The 25,776-nt window shown below is 39.5% G+C and overlaps 1 protein-coding gene across 4 annotated transcripts in view; it reads left to right on the forward strand.

The window, feature by feature from the left end:
- Positions 1–25,776, forward strand: part of specc1 (sperm antigen with calponin homology and coiled-coil domains 1) — a 117,655-nt gene that overhangs the window by 66,466 nt on the left and 25,413 nt on the right. For 3 of the 4 annotated variants that reach the window (XM_012871237.3, XM_012871238.3, XM_012871239.3), the window contains 6 exons: positions 655–830; positions 7,756–7,922; positions 9,230–9,330; positions 9,434–9,509; positions 11,010–11,154; positions 14,040–14,142. In XM_012871237.3, the coding sequence (XP_012726691.2) occupies positions 655–830; positions 7,756–7,922; positions 9,230–9,330; positions 9,434–9,509; positions 11,010–11,154; positions 14,040–14,142 (768 nt within the window). The remainder of the gene's footprint in view (positions 1–654; positions 831–7,755; positions 7,923–9,229; positions 9,331–9,433; positions 9,510–11,009; positions 11,155–14,039; positions 14,143–25,776) is intronic. The other variant, XM_021320849.2, reaches the window with a different exon arrangement.

The raw sequence follows: 25,776 nt of genomic DNA on the forward strand, positions 1-25,776 counted from the left end.
TAGTTTGCATGTTGTGAAATGGAATTGCAGCAGTTAAACTTTTCATTTTCGACCTTTTCATGGAATATTTTTGCAGACCTAAACTGCAGCCAAGTAGATAACTGCATGGATGAAATAAACATACAAATATACAGTGTTTTTTTTTTTTTTTTTTTTTAATCACAGACTGGAAAAATCATTGACATTTACATTTTTAATTTTTCACGTTATCAGATCTATGACGGGTTTGGTGTTCTAAGCTTGCATCAGTCATTTAGGATTCCTGGTAAAGCTTCAGACAAAAACCTGATTAGTCTTTGAGGTTATTCATAATAAAATCCCAAATGATTTATAATCCTGTTTAATCAGCCAGGCATGGCAGCCTTAGGCCTTTGAATCCTCAGGTTGATCTGTTCTCCAGGTTGTTTAAAATAGCCTTGGCAGCTGTAATCAACCTTTATTATAGAAAAAGTCTTTTCATACATTTGGGGATTCTAAAGAATGATTCATACTATTTTTTAACATACTGTTTTAAGCAATATTCCTTTGTGTTTTCAGTTTTGGTCCAGTTACTACAGACTCGATGAATCTCAAATGTTTCACCATATTTCCTGCTATTTTTTTAGCTATATTTTCTTATATTAACTGATGTGCTTCATGTGTTTATGCATTTAGGAGGAAAGAGATGATTGGCGGCGTTTTCAGGCAGACCTCCAGACAGCAGTGGTGGTGGCCAACGACATCAAAGTGGAAGCTCAGCAGGAGCTGCGCACTCTCAGGAGGCAGCTGCAGGAGGAGCAGGATCGCAATGCAAAGCTTTCTGCAGATCTTCAGGCCATGCAGGGAGTCAGGTACTATTCGTATCATGATGCCACTTTTCCGTCCCCCTTACACACACACTGCCATCTCCTCCGGCCCCCTCAGGCACCAGGCTGCAGTTCCTTTCTCTCTGAACATACGAGGATGCCTACTAGAGTCCTGCCAGATCTCAGCACCTAACCATTCTTTAGACAAGCGGCCCAAATCACCAGAACTCAAAAGAAACTCTTGCTCAAGAGGTTCCTAAATTCCCTGTCTGATCTTATCAGAGGGCGTGTTGTATCATGGACATAATTAAGAGCTTCAGTGTTTGTGTTCCTTGGATTTGGCAGACTCTGTAGGCCAATGAGCCATGTCCTGCAGTTTTATTTTCCCTCTGTATATTTTACTCCTTTTTAAGCTCCTGCACTCTCTGTTTCCCACTTGAGTATGTATTATAACCTGTTGCGAACATTTAAAATACAGTTTACTTCAAACAGTACATGTGAAGAAGACTCGAGGTAGATCTGATCAGAGCTGCTGCTTTGATCCTGTTTGGACCGAAAGCGTAATCCACACCAGTTTGTCTCTGCTGGTAGGATTTTGTATGGGATGAAAGCCTTGCAGTATTGGGATAGGTGTATTTACAGCGCCTTTCAAAAGTATTCATTGACCTTTTTATATTTTGTCACGTTACAAACACAATCTTGAATGTATTCTATTTGTATTTTATGTGTTAGACCAACATGAGCTAGAGGGTAAAGATGAAGGGAAAGAGATGTGATCCATGGTTTTCTTTATTTTTGTTTCTACACTAAAAATCCTGGAAAGTGTGGCTTGCATTTGTTTTCAGCCACTCCTGATTAAATACTTTATAGAACCAATTTTGGCTGCAATTACAGCTGCAAGTCCTTTATAAACAGCTGGAGCTATACTCAGGTTAAATAACACAAAGATGGACACTATTTACAAATTTCTAACAGAAATTGGTTTCACAAGAGTTTATTTAATGGTAGTGCAGTAAAGTGGGCTGAATATATAATACATATTCCACATTTTTGTATGTAAAAATTTTTTTTAAAACACTGTATGTACCATTGTCCTTCATCTTTAAAATTCTGAATTACTTTTTGTTGATTTATCTCACCTAATCCCAATTAAATATATTAAGGTCTGCCCTTGCAGCATGACAAAAGGTGAAAAAGTTCAAAAATACTTTGTGAAGGCACTTGAAAACAATCATAGCTTTGGTTTAGATGTGATTTAACACAAGAGTATTAAAAATCCAAATGATACAAAGTTCATTGTGATTTGTTATAATTTTATCATCACTCCAGATGTAATACCTCTGTGGCAAAGTCTCTCTGTGATAAGATAGCGCACTGTTTTTCTGTCACTGATGCTAATCCTTTAAGCAAATAAAGGCCTTGGAGAACATGTTTAAAAATAGAAAAATATTTTCTTTAGCTCTAGATAAGCAGCCGTACCAGTGTATTTAGTTACTGGTGTTAGAGCATATCTCAATCACCAAACTTTCCTCAAGAAAAGCTGTTGTGCTGCGCCTGCTCCCCACCTCCCTGTGATGTCTCTGTTAAAGATGTCCATCTGACAAGCTTGAAGTCCAGGTGAGTTCTCAGCCAGCCTACCTCTCCATGCCTTGTGTGCTGCTGATGCTCACTGACCTTCCTCTCTGTGTTTGGCTTCATGCTGCTTCCTCAGCCTGTCTGACCCTGTCTGTTTCTCCATATGCTGGCTGACTGCACTTCTAGGGCTGTCATTCCTTTCTGGTTTTGCTTTCCCTGGGCTCTTTAAACCCGTAGCTCAAGTAGATGTATCTGGTGCCACCTGCTGTTGTTTTTAATGAATAACATTCCTACTTTTTTTAAATGGAAAAAGCAGGATGAGATGGCTGCACTGGCATGACTGGACTGAACTCATGCAGTTTTTTTTACGATACAGATACATTGCCATAGCGTCTCCATCACAGGGTGATCTGGCCGTATGACTGTTTTAATCTTTTGAGGTGTGCATGGAGGAGTTGAGAATAAAAAAACATGCCCAGAGGTCTGGCTTTCACAATAACATTAGGAAGTTAAGTACTCATGTTAAAAAATTAAGGACTTTGTATGCCATTCATTTTTAATTGTCTCATATTTATCTTTTCAGAATCAACACTGGAACCACGTTTGATACCAAGACGGCAGTCGAAGGACACTAGAGAATTGGCCTCATCTCAACATCAAGTGAAAACAGTGTTAATGTTGCACATATGTTTTGTAGAATATAATGTGGAAACCAGTTTTGTTCTGAGTGACTGTGCATAAGGACTTTAATGCCATGGCTTCATCATTCCCATTATGGCTAAAATAGTTCTGGGGACTTTTTAAGAAAGAGTACTCTATTTTATTTTCTCACTGAATGTACACACTGTGTCTGTACTGTAGGATTCTCGTGTTGTGGAGATGTACCACATGTTTCAGAGACTTCTTTTTATAATGAAGTGAACTTCTTTTGTGCCTTTGAGGAAGTTAAAAAAGATGGAAAAATGGTGGGGCCTGTTACTGTGAAAGATTTTTTGTGAAAAATGCTGATTGATGTAGGGTTAGTATGCATGAATTTTAGCATCAGAAAATGGTTAAATCTTGCTTGTAAATGCACGAGCAAGGACAAAAAAAAAAAAAATCCAATTAGTAATATTTCCACAACCCCTTGCCAAAAATACAGAATCGTTTCTCTTGAAGGATGTTCAGTCTATTGTTTTCCCTTTTAGCAGAAAAGAGGAAATCACATATGCAACACAAAACTATTTTAATTAACCACTGAAATATGACTCAAAAACATTGTTTTTCACAATATTGACGTCCTGCTCCTTTAACTAATTTTCGGCTCCACATCATCAGTCACATTCCAGGGTATAGGGGTTTTCTTCAGGCGTTCATTTTTTAATGTTTCATTAGGGTGGCACCAAACAACCACTTCACCATCTTCTCCTGAGCAAATGTTGATTCAGGATCAATAATATGGTGCCTAACAAATAAACTGAGCTAAAAGTAATTTAATACCATGGTTATTCAATCATCCACTGTTCCAAAAGCCATTATTTGGCTTTTAGGACTGTGGACGATGGTGAGTCAGCTCCTCTGAGTCTGACGCGATTTTCTCCACTGGAAAAAGGTAAACTGCTCCCACCGGGTCAGGGGTTGGTCTCTGCCTCAAACGGAGGAGTTCACATATCTGGGTGTCTTGTTCATGAGTGACGATGGATGGAGCACTACTGCAGGGGATGCTACGATCTGTTGTGGTGAAGAAAGAGCTGAGCCAAGATGTCAAGCATAATGTTTTGATCTTCGCTTATAGTCATGAGAAATTTCTCATGACCGAAACAACAAAATCAAGGTTAAATGCAGCTGGAATGAACTTCCTTCAAAGAGTGGCCGGCTCCACCTTAGGGATAGGATCAGGAGCTCCATCATCAGGCGGCGGAGGCTTTGAGTAGAGTTGCCGAAGGTAGTCACTTGAAGCGGTTCTGATCAGGTTGCCTCTTTAAGTGCCTCCCTTAGGAGTTTTTCAGGGCACCTTTTACTGTTAGAAGACCCTCCTCTGGACTGTGGACACCTTTGGATCCCCCAGAATGAGCAGAAGAGCGTTGCTACAGAGAAGGGATGTCTAGTTCTCCCTCGGTTCTCCCTGGGCCTGTTGACCCTGTAAACTGACCACAGAAAAGTGGAAAAACAAAGGATGGATGCCCACTGTTTTGTTCTGTTTTTGCGTGAATGATGATTTATCGTTAGATGTTTTTGTACATTATTTTTATTCGATCCCAGCCTATTTCTTAATTATTTTTTTCTCCCAAACATTGGCTCCTGGTGTTTTCCATCATTTTCAAGGCTTACAACAAAATATATTGCTTAGACTTTCTGACCTGACACTTCTTTGGACTTCTGGCTGCCTCCCATTACACTTTTTTGCCTCCCGTTTTGTTGGCTCCAAGTTGTAGACACACCTGATTTGGAGCAACCAGTATCTTCAACCACATTTCAAAGTTGATCCAACCTTTTTAAGGAGTTGTATAATCCCTTCCACTGTTCAAGCTGACAATGTTCTTGTTGTGGAAAGATCTGCAAGGAATCTTTTTAACCACTGACTCATTTGTAGAATTAGACTTTCTGAGGTATTCTAAAGATGCTAATTAGAGGGTGAGCTCAGGTTTCTCTCTCTCTCTCTCTCTTTGATCACAAAAAGGTAACTAATTAAAACAATGCCATGTTATCTTTAGAGGCATGTTATATTATACAAAGCCATAATATTGGGTGTGTTTGTGTGCAAATCTGACAAAAATCTGACTGAACATCCTCCCTCCAGGGCTGTAGGCATCGCTTGTTCTTTTCTGGTCTTCATGTCTTTTTGTTACAGTTTTTGTACATAATAGCGCTCACTAACAATTATTATTCTTTTTTTTTTTGTCCTTGTTCTTTCTTCTGCTGTTGGAATGGGCTGCAGTTCAATTTGTTAGCCATAAGGTGGCGCTGTGGGTTGCATATTTACATTTAATAAGGCATCTTTTCTGTTTTATTATGTATTTTTTGTTGGTTAAACAATTCTTACATGCAGATATTTTGGTGTCACGCTGCCATTATTGGATGTAACACTTACTACAAATTAAAACAGTGTACCTCCAGACCAATTTCTATTTTCTTACAAAAACATTTTAAATCATAGACCTATAAACTGTGTCTGACATATTCGTGTCACTTTCAAATATCTCTCTTCTATATGCCAGCTTTTTTTTTTTAAGCAATATCAGAATTTAACATTAACCACACTGACCCTTCTTAATCTGTCCATATGGTTCAAAAGAGTCAGGTAAAAAAACAACAACATGCTTTACATGTTTATATTTAAATACTTTCCTCGCCTTTGACTCAAAGTCTTAAAGAGTATCGCAGTAATCGTAGAATTGCATTTACAGTATGTGCAAGATATCAGGTCCTTCTCACCCCACAATATTAAAAAGCCATATTATCCAGCCAGAGTAAATGGTACTGGTGCTCTTAGGTTATGAATGAAAAGATGAAATGTTTGAAAAATCCTATTATTCTAAGAAGAAGTCCTGTTCGTGTTGTGATAATTTATATTGCCAAGACTTGGCTGTTTTTTTTTTTTCTGTGTATGAAGTTCTATGTAAATGTCTGACTGTTGTTCATTAGGTCAATGAATAAACAAAGTTACTCCAGCCCTATGGCTTTCATTTGTACACCAAACTACGCCGTAGATTCCTCATAGACCAGCGATAAAAGAGTCTCCGATCTGACACGCTCCGATTTCTACAGCGTGAAATCCAGCGTTTGTCTGGGGCGGTGTGTGAAAAAGGTCTTCATGACTTTATTTCACATTCTTTATGTAAATTCAGACCCATATCCAGCCAGTCATTAGTTATCAATGGCTCTTTAGTTGGAATACATACAATGTCTCGCAAAAGTATTCACAACCTTCAACTTTTTCCACATTCAATTATAAACTCCAATGTATTTCATTAGGGTATTATGTGATAGACCAACACAAAGTGCATGATTTTAAAAAAGAGGAAATTTGTTTCTGAATATTTTTAGTTGAGTTGCAAAACATGTTGAATCACAGTATTTCACTGTGTGCGGTATTGCAGTCGCAAGAGATGCTTGGTTACAATATATGGTAGATTACAACATTTCAGATACCAGGCCTTCACACTGGAGCTTCCCACTGACACATTTCAGGCAGCTGGATGGACTTTGACTGTCTTTTATGCCCACCCCTGATAAAGGTCTTAGTGACCAGGATGCTGCCGCTTAAGGAGAGTGGCGGGGTCATTGTGGTGATGTACAAGAAAAGTGTACATTACCACTTGTAATGTAAAAGTGTGGAAAATTACAGTTGACTTCAACTGACATTGTCATTGCCATGTTCAACAAGAAGAACATGAAAAGTGTGACATGCCTTTTCATTCAGCCCCATTTACTCTGATCCCAATGCAGCTGGCAAAGAAAGCTTTAGGAAGTCCTGACACAGGCCATATCGGGCACACAGCAAACCTGTGGAAAAAGGTGCTCTGGTCAGATGAGACCAAAACTGGGCAACATGCGAAATGCTATGTTTGAAAAAACACAGCCTTGCACATCACCCAGTAAAACACCACCCACACATGGTGCCAGCAGCATCATCATGGCAATGCTTTTCTTCAGACAGGACAGGGAAGCTTATCAGAGTTGATAAAAATATAGATGTGATATAAAGAGTCAATTACAGGGCAATCCTGGGAAAACCCCGTTGGATCAGAGCATGTTTGTGTATTTTAGAATGGCCCAGTCACAGTACTGATCTAAATCCAAGTGGAAATCTGTGGCAAGACTGAAACATTTATGTTTACAGATGTTCTCTCTCCAGACTGACTGAATTGGAGTTATTTTGCAAGGAAAAAGAGAGAGAGAGATGGTAGAGACTCAAAGACTTTAGTTTGTGACAGTGATAACTGTAGTACGAGGTATTCTAAGCATTTACTTAGAGGCTATATATGCGAATGCCATATTTTCCAGAATTTTATTTTTACAAGCTGGAAAGCCATGAATGATTTTATCTTCCTCTTCACAATGATGCACAGCTTTGTGTCAGTCTATCATTCAAAATCTCTGACGGTAGATTGAAGTCTGGCCCTGTAACGTGACAAAACGGGAAAACGTTTTTGGGCGTTTGAATACTTTTGTAAGCCACTGTGCCCCATCGTCTCGTCAGTAAACTAAGAAGATTTTCTATTTCGGAGAATGCATTCCTACTCATCACCAGGATTCATCAGAAGATCAAAACCGACATAAAGTGTTTCAATAGCCCTGTCACTGGATCACAGGTTGTCCCAGAAGACCCCCCCCCACCCCCACCACCACCACCACCAGCAGCAGTGTGCATTGTCTGAGTCTATGCAGCAATCCTGTTTATTGTGTCTGCCAGGTCCCAAGGTGATGAGGGGAGAGTGTTGGACTCTGACAGCGGCAGCAGCCAGTGGTGCGGCATCTCCATGATCCCCACCACACCCGCCGACGCCAGCGACGGTGCCAGCTCAGAAGCCGGAGCTGCTGTCAAATCCCTCATTAAGTCCTTTGATACTGTTGGACAGAGTGAGCACAAAGCACTTTGACACGCAAACACAGTAGCGAGGCATCGCATTACATCAGTGTAACGGTAGAGGAGAACAGCTGATGGGCTGGTGCAGTCCCTGGCATGCATATCTGCCATTTCTTTGCTGCACAGCCTTGAGTTTTGCTGAGGAGTCTGCTCTGGTCTGAGCTGAGCTGACTCCAGGCAGGTTGGTGAGGGGTGGGTGCAGCAACTCAGGTGTTTTGTCAGGAAAATCATCAAAAGATGTGCTGCAAATCTGATGAGCTGTTTTAGTTACTGCACATTTGGAGAGGGCTTCTTTTTCATTTTCATTAAAGAAGTCAGAGTTAAAGTTAAGCACTGGTGTAATGGATGTAACCCAGTCAAAAGCTTTTCCTGACTGTGTTTTTGTTTTTGCAAACCATCCTACACAATGCCTTGCAGCTTCATACCCCTTGAACTGTTTTACATGTTGTCATGTTAATAACCACAAACACCAATATATTTTAACAGATTTTATGTGATAAGCCAATACAAAATTATGCATACTTCTGAAGTGAAACATAAAAATGTTGTTTGTTTGTTTGACAAAGATGTGGAAAGTGTTGCATGCAACTGTATTCAGCCCCGCTGAGTCAATACTCTGTAGAACCCCCTTTTGATGCAACTAGAGCTGCACATCGTTTGGAGTGTTTCTACTAACTTTGCACTTCTAAAGATTTTGTTTTATGCCCATTCTTATTTGCAAAATGCCTTAAGCAGTTTATTGTAGACCACAAGAATCAAGCTTGTTCTCATCTGACCAGAGCACATTTTCCCAGAGGTTTGCATTGTGCATGACAAGGCCTGTGGTAAACTACGAAATTAGACTTTAAAATCTGAAATTGGACTTCTTGTGACTTTTCTTATGGCACTCTTCCGTAAAAGGCCAGGTTCATGTTGTGTTTGGACAGCCGTCCTGCCTGCAGATTCTCCCACATGAGCTGTGGATCGCTGCAGCCCATCCAGAGTAACCAGGGGTCTTTTGGACTCATGCATTCTTTGACCAGACAGTTTGGGTGTGGTTTTACCGTTCCGCTTTTTAATGATGGACTGAGTAATTTTCCCTTTGGATGTTCAAAGCCAAAGGATTGTTTTTTTTTTTTTTTTTTTTTTACCTCAACTTGCTTTAAACATCTCCACAACTTTCTCCCTGACCTGTCTGCTGTGTTCCTTGATCTTCATGGGGCTGTTTGTGTACTAATGTTGTATTTACTGCTGTAAGCTGTGCCAGTACAGGCTTATTGGGGAACAAAACACTCTGTGACAATGATTTTGGATCTTCTAGATGGACCATGTCATGCAGTTCAGATGCCTTCCTCTCTCAGAAGCCCTCTGAGTGGGATCCCTGTACGCACTGCACCAGCTGCAGCTGTCTCCCCCATCCAGGTATTTAATAACTCAGCTTGCTTCTTCAAATCAGCTATAAGACTTGGTGGAGGCGAGCTTGTTTTAGACTATGATCAGGTTCCTTCTCTCTTCTCTTTTTCAGAGACACTCCTACATAAAGCCACTATCAAAGACACTGGAAAAAAGAATAGATCATGGGGAGTTCTGTCATCCTCGTGGTATGTAATATACAGCTGGGTTTTACACTAAGTAGTAAAATTAAAATTATGTCCATATCTTATTTGACCTGCAGTAAAGTATTTAATCAGTTGTTGCGTGACATAACTAGTTAGTCCTCTATAAATAAAGCAGAATTGTGGCCCAGATCAGTCAGTCAACAGCGAGAGAAATGGTGGGCAGCACATGAAGAACGTCATCCACACTGTGAAGCATGGCGGTGGAAACATTATGCTTAGGGCATTCATTTTAGCTAAGGTTGCAGGCTGTCTTCTTCACGTTGTGTAACCCTGTACGGTAAAATTCTGGGCAAAGACCTCCTACCCTAAATCAAAGTGGATCAGAAATAGATTCAATCGTTTTGTTTTCCTACATTATTTTACAAATCAAACTACTGGTAACTGTAATTGAAGTTAAAGGTTTCCTGAGATTTATTAAATTGATGTATATTAAAATTGCTTTTAAGTTAGAGCTGTGCTGCACTGCAATATGTTGACTCAGGATTGCCAATGCAATGTTAGTGTCTGCAATATTGTAGTCACAAAGAACTGTTTGGATGCCATAAAAGTGATACCGTGCATTCATGCTCTGCATGCATGTCATATATATGATCAGTTGCACAGCCTTTCCCTGCCCTTTGTTCCTCACTCTTAAAATGGATTTTAGTGACAAGCTTACTAAAGTTCTCAGAAAGTTGTGGGGACATCACAATGATTTAAAAAAAAGAAAGGAAAGGTAAAAAATAAAGTGGGGTAATTACAACTAATAGTCATCACAATATTCAACAACAATATTGCAATTAATAGCTTGTAAACCTAGTTTGTAAAACACCCTGGGTAGAACGTGGTGGGAATTTGGTGACGAACAAGTAAACTGGATTCAACTGAATTCAGCTCATTTTCCTTCCACTTAACTTTCTGGTAAAATGTTTTCATATGGCGCTCTGAGAGCAGTCAGCTTCTTTAACAATGACCTTACACCAAAGCCTTTTAACCAAACTAAAAGTGCATTTTGCCCTTGTGATGGTCTGTGGGAGGAAACTGGTCAGTGCGTGCTTGCAGAGGGAAGGCATGCAAACTCCAAGCAGAAATATTCCAGTCCACCAGCACACTCTAACCCAGTGAGTTGACAGAGCTGACCATCAGATTTTGTTGTCTCCTGATAAATTTACATGTCCATTCAAATTCCTCTCATGCATGATAGATTGATGGTTTAAAGGCCAAAGTTCCCACTGGAAGTAAAATAAATAAAACGCAAACGTCCGGCTTATTACCGTTCTTATAAAGAAAGAAAAAATACTGTAAATGCGGTGCCCAACTCTGCCAATGCTCTGTAATATTTCATGGAAGATTTGTTTCCAAAAATCCTCTGAGGGGCTATTATAGGAACATCGTTTTCTGGGTGGAAGGAAACATTTCCAGGATATGCTCTGTTTTTTTACTCTTTTGTCACATTCTTCTGTGTCCACATCCGTTCGTCTCTTGCTTCCTCTGATTCTGCAGATAAGTTGTCAAGCTTTGGCGAGGACCTGAAACCAAGCAGCCTTATGAGGAAGAGCCCTTCTCTGGAGAGTGTAATCAAAAGCCCCGTTTCCTTCAGCAGCCGCACTACATCGTTCAGCTACAGTCGAGGAAGTAGTAAACTCTGGTATCGTCATTTCGATCTATAGATGAGCTTAGAGTTACAGTACCTCCATAATCACAAGCTATCCTTGTAAAGAAGTGTAAAATGCATTAAAAAATCCCATTTAAAAATATAGTTTTTTGCACAACCACCAGCACAAAATTTTAACATAAATGGTAGTGTCTAACCAGTTTTAATCAGTAACTCATGATTCCTGATCATGAGGAAGGTTCTCCATTGCTTCAGGCTGTTTCCTGTAAGTATGTGCATAGTATAAAATATCATAACACAAGTTTATCATAACACAAGAAATTTAATTATTAAACATTTTGGTCTGGACTCAGGACATTTTAGTCAGCATACATTTTATTAAATTAACCAATTTGGTCGTTTTCAAACACATGACAAGTTTACTTTTGCCAGTTTCTAAGCCCTGATTTCCACTGATATTTTTTTCTGCCCTCATATAAATCAAATGCAAAACTCCATTACTGCAGCAACTGTTTATACTCGAGGTAGATTAACTGTAATTTTGTGTTACAGTCAGGCAGTAAAGTGGATTAGCGCTATTAAATATTTGGCCCATATATAGTAGAATAATCGTCTCCTTCCAGTAAAATGCAGCCAACATTAATAAACTCTGGTCGCACAGACACAAAAGCCTGTCTGTCCAAATCTGACATCATGCCATTACCGAACTCATTGCTCCTCATCATCTGTATTTACAGTTTGATTAGTGCCACAGAGGATGGTGCCTCTGAGCTAATCGTCTACGACTGCATGCATGTATGTCTTTATTTATATATATATATATATATATATATATATATATATATATATATATATGTGTATATATATATATATATATATATATATATATATATATATATATATATATATATATATATATATATATATATATATATATATATATATATGTGTGTATATATATCTCCTTAGACTATTTTATGCAGATTAATCACATAAAATAGGATTAAAAAAATAGAATTACTAGTTGGAATGACATAAAATACCTAAAAAGCCAAGAGTGCTAAATACTTTTACAAGGCACTGTGTTTTAGGATGATATAACTGCTTTATTCTTAATGATGAATTCAAATACTCAACACTTTTGAAGTCTTTTAATCTGGCTAAATGTGTCAGCTCCTGGCATTGCAGAGCCTCAAACGAAGAAATAATGACTTCAACAGCAGAGCTGCAGTGACGTGTGAAATGTTTAGCATGCTGGGCCGAACGGCCATATCTCACGTTCTTCCCATGGCCTCAAACCCCAGGGAGCAAATCCCTAGAATAATACTACAGATAGACATTGAACTGATGTCATGCATATGATTTTTTATTTTTTTGTGTGTGTTCTTCTTCACAACTGCATTTCGTACATCGTGTCTGTAAAAATCAGAGTAAGAGACCACAGGGACGGAGGTGATGCCATAAAAAGGATCGCATCAAAGCTTTAGACAGTCCACTTGGAGGGCTGCGGTCCAAAGTAACTCAGCCAAATAAACTAAACTACAAAGAAGCTTCAATATCATGATGATAGTGCAAGATAAGATCACTCCCTTGCAATAATAAAAAGCCTGCATTGTGGAGGGGCTGTTTCTTAATATTAACATTTTAAAGTAGAAAAAACAACAAAACGGTAGAATAACAAGTGATTTCATTTATTTTGCTTTCTGATAACAGATTTTTTTTTTAGTTTTTGGCCTGCCAGTTCCAATTAGTATTTTAACCTACTTTCTAGATTGAAAATGAAGCTTAAATAAAATCTTTATAATGAAATGTTTGTTTTAAAATTAACAAAGTATTTCTTAAAAACTTACATAATTACAGTGGTCACTCTGTGTGATGCTGATAACCTACAAAATCCATAACCTAGAAGATTGTACTATCTTCTAGGTCTGGGGTCAGCGACATGGGCACCAGGTAGTCCCCAAGGAGCACATGTGGTGCCCTCAAGCCTGTTTTGAAAAATAGCACAACCCTCCAGTGAGATGCATTTGAAATGTTATTTTATTTAGTTGCTCGTCCTTTTTAATCATACTTGTATTCACATAGATTTAAAATGACAAATACATCAAAACATGTTTATATTACATAAAGTTAAGGTGAGCTCTGACTCTTCTAGTTCAAAGGTCTGTACAGGTAGCCCTTCGTATGACACAGTAACAATGAAGTAGCTCTCAACTTCTCAAAGGCTGGTGATCCCTGTTCTAGGTTATGGAATCTGTATCTGTGCATATAAACTTAAAAATAATTACAGCAAATCTCATTTACTCCTTTACAAGACAGATAATTGCTCAATAACTTTCTACCAGGCAGACAGAGTATAAAATGCAGTCACCAGCCAATGTCCTATATCTAATTTTCTTCTCTGAGAGTAATTACTTACAGGTCTACATGTGCGCTTATGTCACTGTTTTACATGTCATCTAATCAGGGCGCTATAACATTTTATCAACCTTATTGGTGATTGGACTATAAATTTGAGATTGCATGTTTAAAAAAAGACATTGTAAATTTTGACTTTGCATAAAAAATGGGATCCATTGTATAACCAGCCGATATTTATTTTATTTTCTGGGACACTTAAAAAGAAGAATAAAATGTGAAACATTAAGCAGTTTCATGAGAAATCTGAGAACAATCAGGGTTTTTTTTATAAATTAGGCCGCAGCATAGAAATGAGTTTGTACAATGGATTCTTTAATCTTGGTTAATTTTAGCTGTCAGACTAACAGTAGACCAGCTATGATTAGCAAGCTTCCTCCATGTACACAAAAATAATTGTGGGAGTGGGGGCAGTAGAGGAACAGGACTAAATATTGCATAAATTGAACTCTTTCTCTCTCCCTCTCCTCTGATTGTGGTCCGTGTTCCCCTGGTGACAGTGTGGAAAGAACGGACCCCTTGGCTGCTCTGGCGCGGGAGTATGGAGGATCTAAGAGAAACGCTCTACTGAAGTGGTGCCAGAAGAAAACAGAGGGCTATCCGGTAGGGATCACAGGCCATAGACCTCTCTCAAACATGAGACGTGCTCCACACACTTTCACGCCCAGCCCTCCTCCACGTCTAAATCTGACAGCTTGATTTTTCTTTTTTTCAGTAAAAAGTGAGAAGACCCCCCCCACACACACACACACACACACACACACACACACACAGACACACACACACACACACACACACACACACACACACCCCACCCCCTATTGCCACCTTTATATTGCATGACATGATATTGATTACTTTGCCCTGAGGTACTGGGATTATTCCTTCTTACTTTTCTTCTTTTTTTTTTTTTTTAGCCATCACTGAGGTGTACAGCTGTAATGGCACACTGTTGACACACCATTTAACTATCTGCTATTTTACTGAAAATAATAGAGCCAAGCACGCAGGCTTGATTTATTTATTTATTTATTTATTTATTTATTTACAGGGCCTTGCAAATGTATGGATGCCCCTTCAATATTTCCACCTTTTAACCTCAAACTTCGATCCATTTTATATATTCTTAAACGGTGGACAGAAACATGGTTTTTAAAGCGTTGTTTCTTAAATATCAGCTGCATTTGTATTCAGTCTCATTAACTGTGATACCCTTAAATATCAAATGTCATGACAGTATGCATCCAGCTGTTCTGTGACGGCCTCAGAGGCTTATGAACAAACAGCATCATGAAGGCCGAGGAACGCAGCAGACAGGTCATGAAGAAAGTGGTGGAAAAGTTTAAAACAGGGACGTTTTATAAAACCATTTCGCAATCTTTGAACATCTCACAGAGCTCCATTCAATCCATCATCAAAATATGGAAAAGGTTTGGCACAACACACCTGCCGAGACAATAGGTGTCCACCTAAACTGACAGGCTGGGGGAGGACATGATCAATCAAAGAAGAGGTCAAGTGGAAGGCTGTTGTCACACATGGTTCAAAACCACCGGGTGTGTGTTACGTGAGCACAGAGAGGCACTGCCCTGCACCGAGCTGCTCAGGTTTTCGTGTTTTGAGAGGACAGAGGGACAGACAGAAGGCACTCATATGGACACCAGGTTTCAGCAGATTTTGCCTGCTCCTTTTAACCTTTGGGTAAAAATAGCGGTTTTTGGTCCTCTGGTGTCCTTACTTCTATTTCTAACCAGTAGCTCTGCGTTATTGACCTAGGGTTACTTGGTATCATAGCTTTCTGTCGTGCTGCAAGAAGAAATGACTACAGACTAGCTACAATGTGACAGTTTTGTAGATAATTTTAATGTGTTTAGATATAGATGTTTAAATTGGCAGTTTAGTTCAAAGGTAGATGGGAAATCTAAATTAATGTTCACTTCTCACCAACAAATGGTTCAGTCTGTTGGTTTTTACGCGCTACTGAATCAGCCTTTACACTGTGGTTGAGAGGCTTTAAGAAGATGTGTCCTTTAAAAGCTGAAGCTGCTTCTTGCTCCATGGATAACTTTCTGAACACAGCAGTTAGAGACAGAGCTGGGGCTGAAGGAGCTGTGGCCTTCGTGACTAAAAAAATATTCACAATCTCTGTCAGAAGTCAGTTGTTACCCTTTAACATTCTCAGCATCAGCTTCTGCTTCCACTTCAGTCTGCTTTCTCCAGCACTCTCCTGCTACCACGCTCTTGTTCTTAAAGGAGCCGCGTACCCTGCCGTTGTTGACTGTAAGAGTCTTTTTGCTCAACTGGACCAGGCAGTCTGTTCTTGGATAGACTGCCAACCCTTGCCAAAATTACAATGGAACGGTTTAGATCAACGCATGTTCGTGTGTTAGAATGGCCTAGTCCAAGTCCAGATCTCAATTTAACTGAGATTCTTTGGTAAGATTTGATGTTATTGCGTACATATGTACATACTCCATCCAGTCTGACGGTGCTTTTGCTATTCTGCAGAGATGAATGAGCAAAAGCTTTAAATTGTGGCAGACTGGTAGAGAAGTTTATGGTTATTACGTGATAAAACCTGGAAAAGGGTAGGAATACATTTGCAAAAGCCATGTAATCAACCCCTTTAATAAAATAATTATTTCTCGGGCCATTGAGGCCAGTGTTGACAATAATTAAGCTGAGTTGCTCCCCTAATAGCCCGTTTAAAGAGGCCATTAGCCCAGCGGGATTACAGATTAGCTTGTGAAATCATTGTACTAAAGCTTTTAAATGCACGCAAAGGGGCTGCGCTCTGCAGTCTCTGGGTCTGGAGGAAAAGGAATCACTTCAACTCTGTTGACATCCTAATGAATCACAGTTAAAATACACCAAAGCCTTTTTTGTAACCATTTTTTTCCTGCGACTTTTGTATAAAACGATTCATGCAACAATAAATGCTAAATATAGACCCAGTGAGAGATTTTCCAGTGAGAGACTGAATTATTGAATGAGCTGTCAGATCAATAGTTCCTATTTCTTGAGAACAATGCTGCTCTGTGAGCTTTGAGCCACTCTCCCTTTATCTTGGCTTGGGGACTTGATGGTCACAGTTTGCACATATTGGTGAAACGCGCTCTGGGCAGGTCCTCTGCATTTAAAACACTGAAACCAGGGAGGATATAACCAATGGCCTTTCTTTTAGGTGGATTGGTTTGACATTGAGCTTTTAGCCTCAGTATCTGTTTTAAACACCGCTAATGATGGAGAGTTAGTGGTTTGAAAGCTTTTTTTAAGGCAGCTGAAGGCTCTCTGAGAACATATAAATATTGTTATATATTGAAATCTCTACAGCTAAAGGAGGCTGACGAGTCCTTGACAGGCAAGAAACCCTTTTCTTTACCCCAGCATCCCCTGCTAATGGAAAGGTGTGCAATGTTAATGTGGCACAACATTACGTCATCTATTGCCTAAACTTTAAATTCTAAATCAGTCAATCTGCTCATCTTTGCAAAATGGCTCAACCTCCATTTGATTGGAGGAGTGAACAACAATTTTCAAGCCTTGCCACAGATCCAGGCTTGGTCCGTGTTGGTCCCATCAGCTTCCCTGTTTCTGCTGAAGATGAGCATCCCTGCAGCATGATGCTTCCTCCAACAGTTTGTATATGAATATGACACGGTGTAGAACTGTAGAAGTGGCGTATATGTTGAGTTCAGACCTGGATCCCTTTTGTGTTTAGTATATGCTTTGCTGTAGAAACCTCATGGGCTGATGCCACCAAGTCGTGTTGCAGGTCTTTTGCAGTCAGTTGAGGAGTTTCTGACCACCTGCCATCACAGGAATCTGGTGGCAGCTAATGACAGCTTCCCCTCTCTGCCGCATATGAGCCTTAAACTTGCAAACAAAACTTCCTGCTATCAACAAGTAGTTCATTTATTGTCTTTTTGTAGCCATTTCCTTGTTTATGCAATACAATTGGAAAATTCTGTTGCCATATTTCTATCATTCAATAATCCATCTCTGTCATCAGTCCAGGTATTTGAGGCGTTCCAGCTCAGACACACCTGATTTGCAAATATGTGCTCTTGGGAAGCTGTTTTATTCATCACGGTGACTAATTTGAGACCGTTTCAGTCATTAAATGTATTTGTGTTGAATTTTATTACAGTCCTCTTGGATAATATTTTATGTAACTGTTTCAATTGTTATTTTTGTAGTTTCTTTCAAACACAAGAACATTACACAGAGGGACTCTATTTGCAAACTAAGTGACTTCTAAAGGCAACTGGTTACACCAGATTTTATCGAGGGGTATCAGCGTATATAGAGAATGAATGCAAATGCATGCCACACATTTTTAGATTTATATTTGTGAAACATTTTTATCATTTTCATTCGCTTCATAGTTTGGCAGCACTTCACATAAAGTCCCAATAAAACACACTGAAATTTTAGTTTGTAGTGTGGGAAAATGCGTAAAGGGGGTGTGAATACTTTAGTGAGGCACTGCATGTAAAGAATGCAAACCTGTGTAACTGTCAGTTCAGCTCAGGACAGATGTGTTATGCAACATAAACTCTTCACTGTAAGCTTTGATCCCCTCTCACAAAGGCTGATTATTTGCAAATATCAGGAATGCAGTAAGAAGATTTGGTTAACAGGGGTGGTTCAGTCTGTGGCATAATCGGTTCCCTTCTAAGTAACCGTTCTTGATTTGGTCTGTGAACCTTTTTGTTTGGCTGTGTCCTCCACGCACCATGTGCCTGCTCTGCTTTTGGATTTCTCAACACACTGACACAGGCGGTTAACTCTTTCATGGACATCTCTAGTGAGCGCGGATGTAAAGTCTGGCCCATTGTACAGCGCAATCAATACACGCTGTACTGTATGCTTCTGTCAGGAGCACAAAAGAAAAGGCAAATCGCTAATAAGTGACAACAAGGACAATTAGCAGAGGTTTCCAGGAAGCAACCCTGGAGATTTTTTATTTCCTTCGGCTGAGCTCACCAGTTTCCAGAGGGATTTCTGTGTTTGTTGATGTTAGGGTGTGTACTGTATGTTTGTGGGTCAGCCGACATTTGTACAGCAGTTTTTGATAGTGAAGCCCCAGATGAGTCTAGTTTCTTAGAAAACGTTACCGTAAGATCCTGCTGGAGTCCCACGTCTGGCTGTGAGGAAAGGTTACAGTCAGAGGATGTGTTGTGCCTCACGTGGCCGGCGGGAGGTCACGTCGCTGCAGGCCTCGATCCATTTGGATGTGTGTGATTACAGCCTGTAATGTGCAGGTAGCTTATTACTTGGTCAGCTGTAGCATTTTGTTTTGCATGTATATTTTACTTTTGTAAGTTAAACAGTTTCTAGAAACTTTTTTACTTTTAATCCATAACTTCTTGTAGACCTGAGGCATAAAGAAGATCTGAAAGTCAATCTATTTTATTTCTGTTTCTGCCAATGACCCCTTCTCTGAGCAAGGATCTATGATTTACCAAGCAACAGTGAACAGCATGGTCAGGGAGGTTCATTGTTAGAGAACAGCAGCAGAGAGTGGCATCCTGGAGTCATTGAAACATCCATTTATTTGTTTGTTTGAAATGCCACATACAGCCTATTCTGTCCTGCTGTCCCAATAGTAAAAGGTCTGCCGAATGTTGCTGGGATCTTAACTGGAACTTTGGGCAGATGCGACTAAGACTGAGCTTTTCAGCAACAAACAATCCAGGTGTAGAAGGGCTTCACGTCCACTATTAAATATAAATATAATAAAAGATGGATGATGCTGTGGGCCTTCTTCTCTTCACATTCATCCCAAGGTCCTGGGAACTTTGTTACATTGCATGCCATCACAAACTCTTTGAATGTTTTGAAAGTCGTTGCTGAAAATTGTAAATCATAAAAATCATGACCTGTAAATAGGTCCCTACTGAGTTTTTCAATAGGATACTGATGCCAAACATATGGCCAGATGTTCACAGTGAGATGAAGAGAAGCGGGTGGGAGAAAGTAACTCTGGACAATCTAGAGATATTGTGCGATGAAGAACAGCAGGGGTGCCAACAACTGATCAGTGATCTTATTAAAAACTGTTATTTTTCAATGTAGGATTTATCAGCAAGCAATAAATATCCTGGAGTTAAGGCCAACTTTTCACTGACAGTTAGTTAGCTGCTGCAATGAAAAAGTAGTTTATTTTCAGCCTTTTTGCACATCTTTACCAGTGTTGCAGACGGATGTGAAGAGCAATTTCCATTTCCTCTTTTTCTGTCTCAAAGAACTTCTGAGAAGTTATAACTCAATACTAATTAGTGTTTCAGCAGACTGTCCGTCAGTTGTATATAATTTGTTCTCAGTGTCTTTTGGCCTCATAATTAATAGTCACTTGAAAGAGGAAGCTTTGGCCACTGCTGTTGCCTTTCTCTCCCCTCTCGGGTTCCAAGTGGTTTAGTAAGGAAACAAGCTCATATATATCATGCTTGTCTGCTGGCTTCGAGCCAAACGCTGTAGTGTGAGACGGAGACAAAGTCGATGGGAGGGTCAGCCTCGTGCCAGTTGTTATTACAATCCCTTTGTTGGCAGAACCTGTAGTCAAACGACTGCCTAATTAAAGTGAAACAGCACCTGGGTGCTATTGTGGGCATTATGGGAGATTATTTGATGGTTTACAGCAGCTGAGGGCATAATAAATCTGTGTGATTGTAGCTGGACACAAAGCCTGATGTCATTCGTTGCTTCTGTCCTGAAATCAATAAGAGAATGAGAGGGATGAGTTTGTGTAACCATCACCTGGAGAAGGTTATTAGATGTGGTATAGCAAGCCTAACCACCCTTCGCTTAGCTCAATTATTTTTTTATATAGGGTTTTACAAAGAGCACGCTCCCCTTTAATCATCCATGAAGTGGAATTATCAGTCATCATGGTCTTGAGTCAGGTGTGCAAAGCTCACGTGTGTGTACACATTTGTGAGTTGGTATCATCACATGTTTTAAACACGTGATGGCGTCTCTGAAGATGTCCTGATGCTTGGGAATATTTGAATTGCCGTCGCTGCTTTCCTGCTGAGATGATGACCATATTTCTTGAAAATAACCTTCAATATTTCTTTTAATTTTAATTGTCTTTTAAAATATCTACCCTACGTCCTACAGCCTTACGATCAGAAGCTGTTTAGGTGTCTGTGGATTCATGACATTATGTTTTTGAAGTATAATTGATCTTATTTTTATGACTTTTTTAAATACAATTCAATTCAGTTCAATTTTATTTATATGGCGCCAATTCATGAAACATGTCATCTCGAGGCACTTTACAAAGTCAATATCAATCAGATTATACAGATTGGTCAAAAATTTCCTATATAAAAGGGAACCATTTGATTGCTTCAAAGTCCCGACAAGCAGCATTCATATCTGGAGAAGCGTAGAGCTAGGGAGAGTCGTCTGCATTGTCCATGGCTTTGCAGCAATCCCTCATACTGAGCAAGCATGAAGCGACAGTGGAAAGAAAAACCACCCATTAGAGGGAAGGAAAAACCTCCAGCAGAACCGGGCTCAGTATGAACGGTCATCTGCCTCGACCGACTGGGGTTAGAGAAGACAGAGCAGAGACACAACAAGAGAGACAAAAAAGCACAGAAGCACACATTGATCCAGTAATCTGTTTTACATTAGATGGTAATAGCGGGTGATCTGTCTTCTCTGGATGATGTCACAGTTAACAGAACGCCAGACCAGGTGTACCTACTATGAAGAAAAAAAAGATAGAGAACAAAAAGTTATAAGCAGAAATAATGACAAGCAATGCATAATTGAAGAACAGTAGAACTCGATAGAGTGAGAAAAATAGATCCTGATGTCCTCCAGTAGCCTAAACCCATAGAAGCACATCCCCATAGGTACGTCAGGGCAACATAAGCTACTCTAGTTGTAAGCTTTGTCAAAAAGGAAAGTTTTAAGATTAGTCTTAAAAGTAGACAGGGTGTCTGCCCCATGGACCAAAACTGGGAGTTGGTTCCACAGGAGAGGAGCCTGATAACTAAAGGATCTGCCTCCCATTCTACTTTTAGAGACTCTAGGAACCACCAGCAGACCTGCAGTCTGAGAGCGAAGTGCTCTGTTAGGAACATACGGGGTAAACAGAGCTCTGATATATGATGGAGCTTGATTATTAAGGGCTTTATACGTTAGAAGGAGAATTTTAAATTCTATTCTTGATTTAACAGGAAGCCAATGAAGGGAAGCTAAAATTGGAGAAATATGATCCCTTTTATTGATTTTCATCAAAACTGTTGCCGCAGCATTTTGGATCAGCTGAAGACTTTGAACTGCACTTTGTGGACGTCCTGATAGTAAAGAATTACAATAGTCCAGCCTTGAAGTAACAAATGCATGGACTAATTTTTCAGCATCACTCCTGGACAGAATGTTTCTAATTTTGGCAATATTCCAGAGGTGAAAAAAGGAAACTCTGGAAACCTGTTTAATATGGGATTTAAATGACATGTCTTGGTCAAAAATAACAGCAAGATTTTTTACTTTATTACCAGAGGCCAAGTTAATGCCATCCAGATTAAGTAATTGATTAAGAAGTTTATTTTTTGAGGACTCTGGCCCAAAGATTACAACTTCTGTCTTGTCAGAATTTAAATGCAGAAAATTTAAAGTCATTCAGCTTTTGATGTCATCAAGACATGACTGCAGTCGAAGTAACTGATTGGATTCATTAGGATTTATAGACAAATGCAACTGAGTGTCATCAGCATAACAGTGGAAATTAATCCTATGCTGTCTGATCATTTTGCCTATCCGAAGCATATATATAGTAAAGAGAATTGGTCCAAGGACTGAACCATGTGGTACTCCACAGGTGACCCTAGAGTTTAAAGAAGATTTATTATTAACATGAACAAATTGGAATCTGTCCGACAGATAGGATTTACACAAGATTTTCTAAATATTCCATTAGTTAGCTTTAAATGGGGATAGATGTGCTAAACTCCGGGATTTGAACTTGTCGTTTTATTCCTTTTTAATGATCGCGGTCTGGGATGTCGATGGGAAAGCAGCTCCAGCAGGAGTATCTACAGACTCTCTGAGCCTAAATAATGTGACAGATTCCATTTTTCTGGCGGCAAGCTTCAAGTAGGTTGAAGCTGCCAGCTCCATGACCCTTATAAATGCTGACTCAGACACACAACGTCATGGCAAGAAAAGGGACACAGTTCTGATTTTGGGCTTGTGTTTCCTTAGAAAATGTGATTTATAATAAATATTATTTAAATTATTTGATTGTATGTAAAAAAAAATATCAGCATAAAAGATGTCTTCATTAGGTTTTTATGATGATGGATTTTACAGATGGAAGATGAATTTTACAGTATAATATTTAATGACTAATGAATTCATAGTACATTATTATAGTTTAACATAGTCAGTCAGCTACTGCATGTACAGAGACAAGTCCACAGTTACAGAGCATGCCATCACCATGGAAAAGACATGATGAACCCCTAAGGGACATGGTGTTTTCTAAAGCAGCGTGTTTAGCCACCGGCTGCCTCCGTACCCTAAAAACTCAGCGCTCCTTCAAGCAGGCGGATGCCTGACGTGAGCTGAACTCTCGGGGGACGGTGAGATGTGAGCCCAGACAGGCTCCGTCACCTCAATTGTCAGATTCTGGGAAGCACAGATCGATCAGTGAGGACCTTAAAAGCAGCCTCTGATTGACTCTGCCCTGTGGGAGAGACTCAAACGACCTCTCACAGGAAATTAGTATTCACAAGGGATCCTTTGCACGTCAGCTTTGCGCTGAACACATGAAACACAACATGGCTTTCATAGGACTTCAGCCACGCTAGTTTTTAAGGCAGATCATAAGATGTGCCCCTGAAGGTTTGTGTGGAAAAACTGTCCAGAGGCATCATTCGGGGGATTTCTGTTTCTGTGTACCGTTCCCTCTTTCTTTACCCTAAACACAAAAATATTAAACATCTACACTCATGGAGAATTTTAGCCATTTCTTTTTTTTTTTCTGGAGAAGGTCAAAAATAATCCTAAATAATTTTTGCCAGATTTTTTGCCAACACTTGAGGTCATCAATAACGTGATATTGTACTAATATCAATGTGCAGATAAAAAACATGTAATTTGGTTTATTTGAGAGGCAAAGATCTGAGAGAATGTGCTGCTGGGTCGAAACATTTGGGATTTTAAAAACTTGTTAAACGTTGAAATTGTGCAGGCTGCACACTGTTCTCTTGATATCACCAGAGAAGAAGTCCAGATTGTTTTTTGTTTTGTTTGGCATGAACTTCATGTCTAACCAGAACTTCACATCCATGCAGAGTCAGTACCTCTGTAACAGAGTTTGTTAGTGATTCTGAGATGGAGCAACTCTCTCTGAGGTCTGTGAGAAACGGATAATTTTTATCGGCACACAAAGTAATCAGTTTACCACAATAAAACTATGCTTAATACACATCAGGTCTCCTGAACTCATTTACTGTTTTGGTAAACGTGATCAAAGCATGTTCACAATAATTGTCCCAAGTTCAACACCCGCTTACTCATCATTTTTTGTAATGTATGTCAATCTTGGCTAAACGGGTCTACATTTAGACTTCTAAAAAAACATCTAAAACCAACTGTGGGCAAACACTGATAACAGTTTTTAAACCAAGTATCTGCCAAAGTCAGATATTTAGATCTTCCCGAGTCACATGTTTTCTCTTATGCTGGTTTCTCTTCAGCTGGCATTTTAAAATGGTAAAAAGAAGGAAATAGAAACACAACATCATGCGTCCGCCACCCTTCTTAACAGTAGGCATGATCTTCACATCCTCATCGGATCAAAGCACACAGCTCCAGTTAAAGTCCAAGTGTAGTTTAGAAGACTTCCCACCTTTTATGTTATTTTCCATCCCGACACATAGCAAAGCATATTCTTATGTTGGTGTGGTCCAGTCAAAGTCCAGACCTCAATAAAATTGAGAATCTGTGGCAAAACCTTGTAACTGCTCTTCACAGACACTCATCATCTGCTCTGACTGTGCTTGGCTTGTTTTGCAAATAGGAAGGACTTGAAATCTAGAGGCTGGTGCTGAAACAATTTAAGTGTTTCAATGTTTTTTACAAGACACTATTAAAACATAGCCCACATTTACACGCACACGCACAGATGAACACAGTAGCGCAGTAGACGAGATGTTAAGTTGTAGTCATAAAGTCTGTTTTTTTTTTTGTCAATGTTTAGAAGCAACAGCTCTCTTGAACATTTGCCTTCTTGGAAAAACAGTCTAGCCTCTCGCTGTATATTTATCATGCTCTTTGATGTCTTAATTTAGGACAGCTCCGGACACTTTTTACATTTTTTTTTTCTCAATTAACTACAGAAGCCAAACAAAAATAAATGTGCTGTTTGCTCAACATGGGAACAATGAGAAAAACCTCTGAACATCCAGTTCAGCTGGGCCTGAAAGAGCAGAGCCTATCCGGCCTCAGCTGGGAAACTCACACAGACACACACGCTCACACAAAAGCCATTGAAGGAGCGGAACGGACCCCCCGGGAGAGTGGGGTATGGAGGTCAGACATCGAGGACGGGAAGAGGATAGAAGTTCAAAGAGTAGACATCACAGTTCTAATGAAGGAGGAGAAACATTCAGAGCCACGGCTAATTGTTACCTTTACTCTACATTCATCTGTCAAGTTCCTTTTTTATTTATTTTTCTTCTATTCCCTTAGAACATGCCAGGCAAACATTTTGTCCTGTCTACAAGGTATAGATATTAAGTTTATTGTAAGAAAGGGGCCAAAAAGCTGAGTCATAAGTGTTGAAACTGTCTGGACAACAGAAAAACAAGACGGAGCCTTTTTTCTTTTTTTATCTGGACAGCCGTGTGATGTGGTGATGTGACGCACCGAAAAAGCAGAGCTAAATAGACTTTATATAACACAGGAAGGAAATGTTGAGAAGCCTGATTTTACAGAACATTGACATTTTGTTAGAATTTCTTTCTTTTTAATCAGATGAGACTATGCAATATTTAGAAAGGTCAGTGTCCAAGTCCAAGATGTCGCTGGTGAAAACAATTCACAAAACTCCTTAAAAGTTTGAAGCATTTTGTATGCTGAAGTAAAGCCTGTTTGCCCTTTCATTTCGTTTTCTGCTGTAACTACCACCACGGCTCAGCTCTGTGAAATCAGCCGGCTCCGTTTCATCACCAGGAGCACAATTATTTTTTTTCTCTGCTTGGGTTCATC

This window comes from Fundulus heteroclitus, chromosome 11, assembly GCF_011125445.2.
Source record: "Fundulus heteroclitus isolate FHET01 chromosome 11, MU-UCD_Fhet_4.1, whole genome shotgun sequence".
NCBI classification, from domain to species: domain Eukaryota; kingdom Metazoa; phylum Chordata; class Actinopteri; order Cyprinodontiformes; family Fundulidae; genus Fundulus; species Fundulus heteroclitus.